A 12,715-nucleotide genomic window follows, 5' to 3' on the forward strand; every position below is an offset into this window, starting at 1 on the left:
GTGGGATAGGGGGAGGGGCAGTGAGATAGGAGGGGCAAAGTAATACCTGAACGTGTATGAGGGCAGAAGTAGAAAGCCAATGTGAGATATCTGTGTAAAACTGAAATGTTCCCTATTTGGTCCCAGTAGTGTGTTGTGTTATGTAAAAAACATGACTTGCATCTCTTGAATTCAAGGCACTTGTGATGAAGTCGGCAGTTAATGTGATTGTGCAAAGGCCTTCATTATATTGGCATATAAACAAAGTACAGGGATACTCTGCAGTCTTAACACAAGCGTGTTTTGCCAGTTTAGCTGTCCCGTGTTCATTCATTCTGAGCAGTTGCCCTGAACCTCTCCATGTCGTCTGCAGGCGGCGATGTGCTATGTGCACGTAGCAGCTCTGGTGGCAGAATACCTGAGAAGGAAAGGTATGTCTTCAGCTCGGGACGCTGGAATTGCAGTGCATCTCATCTCCACTGGGTGACACCACACACCTCTGCACCTTTGCTTAGATAACATGTCCCTTGTGTAGAAAATTATCAGTTTTCTGTTGTCCTCACAGAGAGCAGTTTATAGTTTTTTTTCCTTAAAACCATGGTAATTCAAATACAAATTAGTTGTTGATATTTTCTTTGTCAGTTGATCAGTTATTAATGTTCTCTGTCCCTTCGAACCACTATCTATGTAGAATGTGAATGTGTCAGAATCATGTCAAATTGGGAATCTGGCCAAATTTAGAATTTTCAAATGTAGGATTTTCAAATTTAGTGTGAGTAAACTTTTATACCATGGGCCGTACGCCAGAGATCTCAATATATGCAGTGCCTGAGGGGCTGTGATTTTGGAACAGGTGGGAGGGGCATTTAGGCCATACACATTGGGTTCTCCTGGTCAGTATCAGCTTTGTGTCACATAAATGATACTTTCGCACTGGGTGTAAATAAGAAAAATGCTCATTCATCACATCAGAGCATGAGAGCATGAGGCATGGCCCAAGAGATTTAATCTCATGATTGTCTCATGGCTTTTTTTGCTGGATAATCCTTACAAGTTTTGTCACCAAAAAAATGAAGGTAAAATTGTGTTTTGCCCAGGTAGCATTAGAGGGAAAGACTGGTGTATGACTAGCTGTGTTCATACATGTTGGTACTTTAACAGACTTTTGTTGTGTGTATTAGCTGACGTTCAAAAGTACACATTCCTCTGATAAGCCTTCTGCGAGGCTCTTGCAGATATCAGTGTTAATCTCTGTAGTCATTAGATGTAAATCACAAGTTTTATGCAACGCATGCATCCTTCTCATGTGCAGTATTTTTATTGCCAAGAGCCATTGAGCAATGAAGCGAAAACGTCACAATAAGATTCTGTCTTACAGGTCTGAGGTGTTCACCTCTGACCTCTACCTTCCAGTGCCTTAAAGATGATGCTGTGTTTGAACACCGCACACCTCTCCTTGGAGGTGTTTGTTTTTCAGCACACATCCAGTCTGAACAGTGTGGTGTTAATAATAAATTTAGATGGCAGTGCTGGTGATAGTTAATAAGAAGGAGATGTTATGTGGATCCCTGGTAGTTGTGTGGTTGTGTCATCGCCGTCCCTGTGTCACAGGCATGTTCAAGCAGGGCTGCTCGGCGTTCCGCGTGATCACGCCCAACATCGACGAGGAGGCGTCCATGATGGAGGACGTGGGGATGCAGGACGTCCACTTCAACGAGGTGAGGGACAGGAGGACAGGAGGGCTGAAGCTTTGCGGCTCTCAGTCCTCTCCGCTGTGAGGGCGCTGACCCGCCTCGACCTGCGAGTCACCTCTGCCCTTCCTCTGGGCCGGAAAGGAACGGAGGTGTCCAGGACCTCTGCACAGCCGCCAGTCTCACAGAATCCATACATTAACAAACACTGAATTCACTGCTTCGTGCATGTTCTTATTAATGCTAAATTTTGTTTTCTCATTGCCTGTAAAAATGAAGTAAAATTAACTGGACACTGCAGCAAGTTAGTCTTGGCAAGCCCTGCATATTTTACAGCCTGCCAGTAAATTTCACAATAAAAGCGGCCATATAACTGTGGCGCTACCTTGTATTAAAATTGCCACCTTGGCTCTTAGGGTTATGGCTGTGTGGCTGTAAACATGTTCCCAGAGCTGGCTTATCTCTCTGTAAGGAGTATCAATTGCTGTTCACATTCTGCCTCGTGTGTACCGACAGTCCCCGGTGCAGGAAGGCCGAGTTTGCACTTTTCTTACAGATAACCAAGTAGCTGCATTACAATGTCCTTATCAGGAGATGAGCTACGTGCCAAACTATCAAGACAAATGTGTCTTGGTCACAGCCCCAGAGAGCAGCCGCAGAGCTGATGTTGTTTGTTCTGGAAGCTGTACACTGTAAATACCATTTTAAGCTACCATCCCGTGTTTATCTTCATGGGAAATTCTCTGTTTCCAGACAAGTGAAAAGTCCATTTCCTCTCCATCTGGTCCTCAAAAGCAGACTCTGCGTTCTCTGCAACAAGAACCTATAATTATCCTCTTGTGTAAATACAGTCAGGGTAATTTGCTTTTACTTATCCATTTATGTGTATGAAATGAAGCAACAGTCAGTGACGATGGATCAGACTTCCCCATCACCTGACATTAAGCACAGAGAGAGAAATTTGCACCTCCTCCATAAGAGTTACAGTACTAGAATAAACTGCCAATTTCCAATGCAAGTCATGAGCAAGAAAGAAGAAAAACAAAATTTTGTTTTACATTTAGGGTAACTATCATAACTATCATAAACTTATCATAGGTATGCGATAAATGTTGTTATGGACATCTTCTGTTTAAGGGCAATAGGTGTTCAAGCAGTGATGATCTTTTGATGATTACTGGGATTGTACTTTGTCATATTTCTTCTGCTGTTTTTCTTACTATTGTATCATCACCATTCTAATTGTGACATCATCATTATATACTGTGATGTCACCTTTCTGGCTGTGACATCACTAATATTCTAGTGTGACATCATCACCTCTCCATTCTAAACCCATTCTAATCACCATTATGATAACATTGTAACTACTCTACTCTGGAACAAATTCTAATCATATTCTAAGCTCCCCTAATCAAATTTTAATGCCATATTCAATGGTAATCATGTAGAAAAAGTTGTCATTCCCTAGCTGGGAATAAGACGCCTCTGCAGTGCTCTTTGTCATTACACATTGAACTTAAAATAAATTAATTTAAATGAATTCATTTGGGAAAATATTCTTTTTACTGGTTTTACACGGTGCAATTAGTTCTGCCAAAAATTTATTTCTCAAAACTGAAGACATATCAGGTTGATTGAATAGATGTCTAAGTTGACCAGTAAGACCTCTAAGGGGATAGGTCATTTTTGCCTATGAATTCCAGTGTGCTGTTTGGTTACACACGTTCTCAAAGCGCCTACCTGTGGCCACTGTGGATAAGCCCTGGTTGTCTTGGCAGGATGTGCTCATGGAGCTGCTGGAGGAGTGTGCAGACGGACTGTGGAAGGCGGAGCGCTACGAGCTCATATCGGACATCTACAAACTCATCATCCCCATTTACGAGAAACGCCGGGATTTCGAGGTACTTCACCTGGCAACATTCACACATGACAGGCCAGCCTCATGAATAAAACCACAGGATCTAAGCAATTAACTACCATGCAATGCAGTAATAGTGTACAAAAGACAATTTTGGCTGGCTCCTTCCGGACATGTAGAACTATGAAAAGACACCCTTTATTGAAGAAGGGGACATGCGCATTGTCACCAAATGAGTCAACCAGGAGACAGGGACACTCGGAAGACCTGAGCACGTCCCATCAATGTCAGAGTGCTCACCCTTGCTGTAGCTCCAGCCACATGATGGTTGGTGTTGTTTGTTCTGCAGAAACTGGCCCACCTCTACGACACGCTTCACCGCGCCTACAGCAAAGTGACGGAGGTCATGCACACAGGCAAGAGGCTCCTGGGCACGTACTTCAGAGTGGCGTTCTTCGGCCAGGTGAGGCTATGGTGGCCCGAACGGGCCATAGCTAACGAACAGCAATCCTATCAGACAGAGTTCAGAACCAGAGGCTAGTCTTGATGTTGTTCGGGCAGAAAATCATGACCTTTTACCTCTCTTTCACCTAAATGTGATTTCAGTAATATTCAGTCTTCAATGCTGATGCTAACTGTAATGTAGAGAGTTGTTTTTAAGTTGTTTATAGTCTTTTTTCCTCAGGCAGTTAACCTCTTTACATTTTGGTTTTGACAAGTGCCACCAAAACCCTGGCTGAGAGAACATCTCCTATTGGGGAGACACGGCTGCCAGTGACTGATTTTGCTTATGATTTTGCATATTCAAGGGCCTCAGTGAGCATGAATGCAGTAATCAGTGCTACTCTTAAAAGCATGAGCCCTATCACCCACCTCTGTTTTATTATCTATTTTAATCAAGTCTTTCTGCTTTTTTGTCCTCCTCAAAGGCAGCGGTAAGTCGGGCAGTAGGCTCTGCTAGCTCTTCTCAGCAGACTAACGCTTTGAGTGTGATGTGCTTCTCGGCTTCTAATTCACCATTAACACGTTTCCGGCCATAGTGCTCTGCTTCACGTTTTCCGCAGGCACGGAGTTGCATCTCATTGCTTTACGAGAGTAATGCATGTAGCTGGAAGGAAAAACGGCCTCTGAGTCTGGTTTGCTATCACTGTTAAAGCCTCATCAGTTTGCTTCATCTCTCATTTGCACTTGAATTGATTTTTTAAGCTTCTGTCGCCTTTAGCTTCTTCTGTGCGTGTTCTGTTTGAAGTATCTAAAAGATGTGCAGAATGTTGTCTCTGAAACCTATGGTTGACTCCTGCTGATTTCTGTTAAATGGTATATGGATATCTTGCTGTTACCATTTAACACTTCTGTCTAATGTGTACTTGTAAATGTTTGTGAGCTCTGTGTTGAAAGACAATTTAAACTGAGGAAAAGTTTTTGATGGGACATTCCGAGTATCCAACAATTTGAGGGCCCCTACTGTTACAGTGCCGACCAGTAATGTTTGGTGCATCCATTTAGACACCTTCCTCAGGATGGTTTTTCAGAGCATTCATTCAGGAATCCATTTTAAACTATAGTACCTCAGTCTAAAAGTGACTTTTCTGCTTCTAGGTGTGTTCTCTGGGTGGATTTTTGGAATAACTTTAATTTCATTTTGTTTTTTATTGTTTTATGACCTTGTAGCAGTACCAGTTTACTGAGAGTGAGAGGGATGTGGAGGTAAATAAACATGATAAAAGCAAATGATGCAGTAGATGCACTGCATTAAGAGCTTTGTGGCTTCCTGATGTTCCCCTTGTGAGTGTAGCCAGAGTCCCACTGTATGTCCCTGCGTCATTACCCCCACCCAGATCATCCATTTCAGCATTGCAGTGTTGCCTCTGTGTTGTCAAGGCTTCCAGTAGCCACCTTGTCTCAAAGATTAACTTAGAAGGTCATAATTGGAGAGTGAGGTTTTGATGAACCCTGAAAGGGGTGGAGCCATCGAGTCTTATCTGTGACTCACTGATTGGGAGCCAATCATAGTGTGCCGCTATGGAATCCAAGGATGTTTGATTGGTTTGTACCAGTCGGTGATTCACAACCCACCACACTGTAGCTCCACACATTCCAGGGTTCGTGAAGCCTCGCTGTCATCGCTCTCATTACTTTCAGTGTTCAGAGTGCACCTTTATGTTCACACATAAAACAATGCTCACTCTAGTTAGTCATTCTCCGAGTTTGATAAACAGGGTTAAGCTGTGGAAAGGGCATTGGTGTGTTCCTTCGTGTGCTGATGCTAACATGCTTGAATTGGAGTGAACTAAAACTCCTGTCCTTGGGATCATGGCTATGATCTGCCCTCTGACCATCTTCCTCATCTTAGACATATTCCCCTTTGCTGTATAAAGGGTTGCATGCTGTCTGTTCAGCCCCTTTGCCTTCAAACATTGCAAAGTAGCATTTGCTGATCTACTTCAGTGTAAATGTTTTATGAAATGGCAACCACTTTGTACAGTTATGGCTCATATGGAAACTGTTGAAGGTTAATATGCTGTTTTCCCAGTTAAATTGATGTAATGATGTAAATCGCCATTTCCTCCTTGTAGCTAAGTGTTCCTGTGTGTGTGTGTGTGTGTGTGTGTGAGTGTGAGGTCACCAAAAACCTCACTCCAATTATGGCTCCATGGATTTCAGGGGTGTGCTTCACAGATTTAGCCACATTCTTAAGGTCTTCATCATTGTGATATCACTCAGTCTCTCACTCTCTCAGACACACTCACTCATAAAAACACACACACTTTCACACACTGTCATAAGCACACGCACACCTGATTACACTCTCTCTCTCTCTTTCTCTCTCTCTCTCTCTCTCTCTCTGTTACTGGGTTGTTGTATAGGGCATGAGAGTGACTTGAGTCTCTGAACACGTGTGGTTTAATGAGTGTCTTTTCGTTCCCCTCAGTTTATTTCCACAGTTGTTTTACTCACTTTAGACATCCCTTCATGTGCTGCTTTATGTACACCTAACTCTTACCTCAGACGGTTTTCAGTTAAAGCACATAGACCAAAGTCTGTGTTTTTGTCCTTCCTCTCAGGGTTTTTTTGAGGACGAGGACGGCAAAGAGTACATCTACAAAGAGCCCAAATTCACCCCCCTCTCGGAGATCTCCCAGAGACTGCTTAAACTCTACTCTGACAAGTTTGGCCCAGAGAATGTGAAGATGATCCAGGATTCTGGAAAGGTAAGAGCTGTCTCAGTGCCTGACCAACACTGAGTGTACCAGCCCAGCAGTGTACTTTAATGGGCAGATATCATACCTCCAACCTAAATAGTTTATATTTTTATGTTGATGTTATATGTCATCCATGTACCAAGCTGGATGGCTGTCCAGTTTTAGGTTTCAGCACCTTATCTCTACCAGTGTCCCACCATGGAACTGAACCTGATATCCACTGGTTACAGCCAACTTTGGTCTTCTCTGTCAGGTCTCTGTGTGTTTATATAATCTATAGTGACTTCCCTGAAGCCTAAAGATGGAGTTTAATCAGAGCCGTAAGCCCGCCCTAGAATTATGGCTGTACTTTCTGCAGTATATTAAGTAGTTTGAAGACATTTATTATTTAATAGGTGCCTCTATGATCTCTAAGGCCACAGTGTGATTGAGTGACTGGTGATACAATTGTGTAAGGGTTGGATTGGATTGTCTAAGTAGATGTACTTCACAGTATATTTGTGTGTGTTTTTTGTTGTTTCCCTGCTAATTAACCACAGCCAATCAGTTTTGAGTTGTAGTGGGGTTGTTCCTGTTAAAATGTTTTTATGAAGCATGCAGACCAGGGAAGCCCACTGACAATAATATGCTCTTATCCTTATCTGTGACAGTGCTATCTGTGAGTGACGCGCCAGTGTGTCTCATGAGAATGCCCTAAGGGTGTGCTCTTATAAACCATGAATGATACTTCTCCCACTGATAACCTTTATACATTTAATATTATCCTGAAAGAGGAATGTTTCCTTTCCTCTGCACTTAATTATCCAATATCACTAAGTGAACAGCATGCTGGGTTTTGTTTTGAATAATCGCACTGTACTTATGAATATGTCGAATATTGCTGCATAGTAAGGAAGGACTGATGCATACTGATGATACTCGTCATCCCTGTGTGTGTGTGTGTGTGTGTGTGTGTGTGTGTGTGTGTGTGTGTGTGTGTGTGTGTGTGTGTGTGTGTGTGTGTGTGTGTGTGTTTGTAAGAGAAACAGTGTGTGTTTGTAAGAGAGACAGTGTGTGTGTGTGTTTGTAAGAGAGACAGTGTGTGTGTGTGAGTGTGTGTGTGTGTGTGTGTGTGTTTGTAAGAGAGACAGTGTGTGTTCGTGTGTGTGTGTGTGTTTGTAAGAGAGACTGTGTGTGTTTGTGTGTGTGTATGTTTGTAAGAGAAACAGTGTGTGTTTGTAAGAGAGACAGTGTGTGTGTGTTTGTAAGAGAGACAGTGTGTGTGTGTGTGTGTGTGTGTGTGCGTGTGTGTGTGTGTGTGTGTGTGTGTGTGTGTGTGTGTGTGTGTGTGTGTGTTTGTAAGAGAGACAGTGTGTGTGTGTGTGTGTTTGTAAGAGACAGTGTGTGTTAGTGTGTGTGTGTGTGTGTGTGTGTTTGTAAGAGAGACTGTGTGTGTGTGTGTGTGTGTGTGTGTGTGTTTGTAAGAGAGACTGCGTGTGTGTGTGTGTGTGTGCGCATGCACGTGTTTGTAAGAGAGACAGTGCGTGTTTGTGTGTGTGTGGAGCGAGGTCGCCTTTGTTCGAGCCTTTTCGAGTTGTGGTCACATATTGAGTGCAGAAACAAACAGACAAACAAAGGAAAATTCTGCGCAGGTGAATCCCAAAGATCTGGACTCCAAGTACGCCTACATCCAGGTGACCCACGTCACGCCCTACCTGGAGGAGAAGGAGCTGGCCGACAGGAAGACGGACTTCGAGAGGAGCCACAACATCCGGCGCTTCGTGTTCGAGATGCCCTTCACCGTCTCGGGCAAGAAGCAGGGTGGCGTGGAGGAGCAGTGCAAGCGCAGGACCATACTGACCAGTAGGTGTCCCCGCGGACGGGGTGGGATAACCGCACGGCGTCCAGCAAACAGTCACTCATATGAGCCAATCAGGACTTTTTCCTCCATTCAAGCAGCATCATGATTGGTTCAAATCGGGCAGTCACTGATAACACATAGTTAGGACAGCAGTGTGGCATAAGGTAAGGAGCAGGGCTTGTAGCTGGAAGGTTGTTGGTTTGATTCCTCGCTAGGGCATTTCTGTTCTACCTTTGGGCAAGGTACTTAACTCACATTAGCCTCAGTGAATATCCAGCTGTCTAAATGGATAAAATCGTCAATTACTCTGGATAACAGCGTCCACTAAATGACAAAGAAAGACAATGATAGCCCCACCCATCTACAGAATCTCACCTCATGACCCTCAGCCCATCCATATAACCCCATAATGCTTCATGACCTGCCAGTCAAACCTGTGTTTCAACACAAGCCATCCTCACAGGGGAAATGACGGATGAATGATGGTAATGGGAGCCCGTCTGATTTCCTGGATAATGAACCCTGTTCGTTTAATGGTAGCACTACCCCCTGGAAGGTGCCTGGGTCAATACGATATTCCACAGATTCGTTTTTTACCTTGTCAGCTTTTAATTAACTGTCCTGCCCAGTCCTGCTGGACTGCGTTTTATTGTTATATGATCTGATAAATCCCAAAGTGCGGCTGTTATCTTTATTACCTGATAGCACTTTCACCGACAGTGGAGGCTGAGGGGGCAGTTCCCAATAAACTGCTTTTTCACCTTTTTCCCAAACGCTGACAAACCCCACACTTTCTCTGTCTGTGTTATGGACGTTTATAATAATAATAATTTCTAATATGAAACAGCCCTTTGTAAGGATGTATTGAGGGTTCATGGCAGACTCCTCTTGGGGGTGGCAGTGTAGTATAGTGGTAAGGAGCAGGACTTGTAACCAAGTTTGCGGGTTCATTTCCCCACTGGGGCACTGCTGCTGTACCCTTGGGCAAGGTACTTAACCCAGAATCGCCTCAGTAAATATCCAGCTGTATAAATGGATACCATGTAAAAACTGTAACATATGTAAGTGTTTCCAGAGCATCTGCTTAATGACAACAACGTGATGTAATGTCATGTCATGTCGTGTCTCTCCGTGCTTGTCCAGCCACGCACTGTTTCCCCTACGTGAAGAAGCGCATCGCGGTGATGTACCAGCACCACTCGGACCTGAACCCCATCGAGGTGGCCATCGACGAGATGAGCAAGAAGGTGGCGGAGCTGCGGCAACTGTGTTCCAGCACCGACGTGGACATGATCCGGCTGCAGCTCAAACTGCAGGGCAGCATCAGCGTGCAGGTGGCTGTCCTACACACACACACACACACACACACACACACACACACACATCTACATACACAGACAAACGCACGCAGACTCATGTATACTTAAAGTATGTATACTTAAATACACATCTACACACGCACACATATGCACACATGTACACCCACTTAAATACTCATGTACATCTTCACACATCTCCATACACTTAAATATACATCTACCTAGAGTCACACATCTACATACACTTAAATACACATTTTCATACGTACACACACACTCACACATCTGCAAAGAGGTGAATGGACATTACATATACACACAAATGCATGCACGCACACATCATGACCCCCATATTAATCTGAGTGTGCATCACCCTCAAGAGAAGGCAATGGTGCGTTATATCTCATATCCCACCCAAGTAGTAAATTTGATGCTGTCCGTCTACTTTGTGACTGAAACAAGGAAGTGAAGTCATTGGCCCTTTGCCTCTCCTTCTCCTTCCCTTTCCTTCAGGTAAATGCTGGTCCGCTCGCATATGCCAGGGCTTTCCTGGATGACTGTAACACCAAGAAGTACCCTGATAACAAGGTCAAACAGCTGAAAGAAGTTTTCAGGTAAGCCCAAGGTCCCTGGACAAAAATCATTATTATTCATTTAGATTATTTATTAGCTTTGAGCTTTGTCAATGCCGTCATTCAGGATAATTTACATGGCTCACATGTTACATATAATTCCTTTAAATATCTAATAAATTTAACTGAAGCAATTGTAGTTGAAGACCTGACTCCAGGCTACAACAAGAATCACATGGCCCGTTCCCTCACCACTGCTCTACATGGCTGTCTTTAGCATTGCTGAGATGTGCTGGACTTCATTTTTACACAGGCAATTCGTGGACGCCTGTGGCCAGGGCCTGGGCATCAACGAGCGCCTGATTAAAGAGGACCAGCAGGAGTACCATGATGAGATGAAGGCGAACTACAGGGACCTGGCCAGGGAGCTGTCCACCATCATGCACGAGCCGGTAGGGCTGAGTCGCCCTCCATCTATCCCAGCAGCTCGTTTTCAGGGTCTATCACATTTAGGAAACTGTCTGGACTATTAATAATATCACAGAGTTGCAGTTAAATTAGACCACACGTATGTGATGACATGATGTACACAGTCCAATAGTGCGTTGTTAGTTGCAAGCTCACATTGAGCGATCTGCTTGGCTTTATGACAATAACTTTTTTTTTTCCTTCTTATTTTCTTTGCGCCAACATGGGCAGATTGGATGGTAACGTGCTTTTGTTTTGGATTTTCCGGTCATTTTTTTAAATAAACGCAGCCTTTCCGACGTCCTGCGTCTCTCGTGTCGTCTCATTTCCCGCTCTCCCCTCCCCAGATCCACACGGTGGAGGACGGCATGAAGAGCGTCCTGCCGGACTCTTTGCACATCTTCAACGCCATCAGCGGCACGCCCACGGGGGCCTCCATCCAGGGCATCTCCGGCTCCACCTCCGTGGCGTGAGGCGAACTCTGAACTCTGACCTTTGACCTCCGGCCTCTGTGCGCTCTGAGAGAGCGGCGGTCTGTCGGCTTGTCCGTGAACTGACATGCCCTCGTCCTCCCCCCGAACATCCCGCCCTCTTCTGTAGGACCCTCTTTCTCGTCTGTTTTATGAAGCAGGACACCAGCTCTCTGTCTCTGTGCTGGATGGGGGCAGTTGTGTTCGGCCAGGAAGAGAGGAAATGAGAGGACAGGGGTGCAACGGGAGCTAAAGAAATGGAGAACAGGGGGAGGATGTGAGGAGATATAGGGGAGCAGACGTTTCGAGGTGCGGTCCTTTCAGCCTCCCGTGTCTGTATGGGCTTCTTCAGTAGCATTTCCTGTGGAGACTTCCCAACAGGGATTCCTAAGCAAGAAGAACACTTTATGCATGTAACTGTCCCTCTGGGTGTATCTGACAGTTTCTCTCCCTTCTTTCTTTCTTCTTATTATTATTTACAGGTTCTGAACTCTTGTCAGTAATTTTGTATGTACAGTATTCCAGTGTATGATAAATGTCTCCTCTGGATGGAAACCGAGGTGCGTCAATGTATATTGTTTGTTGTATGCATACCGCACATTTGCGCTAATCTCTCTGTAAATGAAGACATTATATTTCTACACAAATGCATCTTATTTTAAAAAGATTTTCCCATGAAAGCGTTAGCCCTCAGATTTCCAACCCATTACCATCAGAGGGCTGAGGACTTTCCACGGAAAACTGTTCAAGGCCATAGAGCGACTGTATTCCCTACTGGTTGTTCCTGTACAGACAAAAAGGAGTGCAATATGAGTCTTTTGGGCGAGGTGTTGTGTTTGGTTCATACACTGTAAAGATGATGTGGACCCAGAGACGGCCCACGCTGCGAAAAAGGCGTTCGTTTGTACCACGATGCTTTCGCCATTTTAATGTTCATTTTTATTGTTTATGAAATCATTTTATATTTGGGAAGTAAAGGGGTTTTTATTTTTTATTTAACAGAAAGTCACTGTTCTGCTGTATTTAAATGTAAAATGAGCCCTTATGCTTCTCTTTTAATTAAAGGTCACTAATATCTCGACACATTTCTCCTCTGTCTGTTGTTGTCTTTGTGGTCATTCGGGTTTTCATTTTCCTTTATTAATTTATTTCTGAATTGTATCAAACAAAAACAGCATTTGATCATGTTTTGCTCCTCTCTCATGAGAAAAGGGCGGTTTCCATTATTTGGTCGTTAATCATCAATTAAACATCACTGTTGTACAGTATTTCTGGAATGATAACTGATTTTGTTGATGTTGCAGGTGTATTG

At 44.0% G+C, this 12,715-nt stretch overlaps 1 protein-coding gene across 1 annotated transcript in view; it reads left to right on the plus strand.

The window, feature by feature from the left end:
- The window catches only part of LOC118785756 (dedicator of cytokinesis protein 9-like), a 71,496-nt gene extending 59,150 nt beyond the window's left edge, over positions 1-12,346 (plus strand). The window contains exons 44-55 of the mRNA XM_036540668.1: positions 353-410; positions 1,591-1,697; positions 3,452-3,574; positions 3,881-3,994; positions 4,461-4,466; positions 5,203-5,238; positions 6,597-6,743; positions 8,366-8,576; positions 9,718-9,908; positions 10,407-10,507; positions 10,779-10,917; positions 11,281-12,346. Coding sequence (XP_036396561.1) covers positions 353-410; positions 1,591-1,697; positions 3,452-3,574; positions 3,881-3,994; positions 4,461-4,466; positions 5,203-5,238; positions 6,597-6,743; positions 8,366-8,576; positions 9,718-9,908; positions 10,407-10,507; positions 10,779-10,917; positions 11,281-11,406 — 1,359 coding nt within the window. The 3' untranslated portion in view covers positions 11,407-12,346. The remainder of the gene's footprint in view (positions 1-352; positions 411-1,590; positions 1,698-3,451; positions 3,575-3,880; positions 3,995-4,460; positions 4,467-5,202; positions 5,239-6,596; positions 6,744-8,365; positions 8,577-9,717; positions 9,909-10,406; positions 10,508-10,778; positions 10,918-11,280) is intronic.
- The last annotated feature ends 369 nt before the right edge of the window (positions 12,347-12,715 follow it).

The sequence above is a fragment of the Megalops cyprinoides genome, chromosome 11, assembly GCF_013368585.1.
Source record: "Megalops cyprinoides isolate fMegCyp1 chromosome 11, fMegCyp1.pri, whole genome shotgun sequence".
Taxonomy (NCBI): Eukaryota; Metazoa; Chordata; class Actinopteri; order Elopiformes; family Megalopidae; genus Megalops; species Megalops cyprinoides.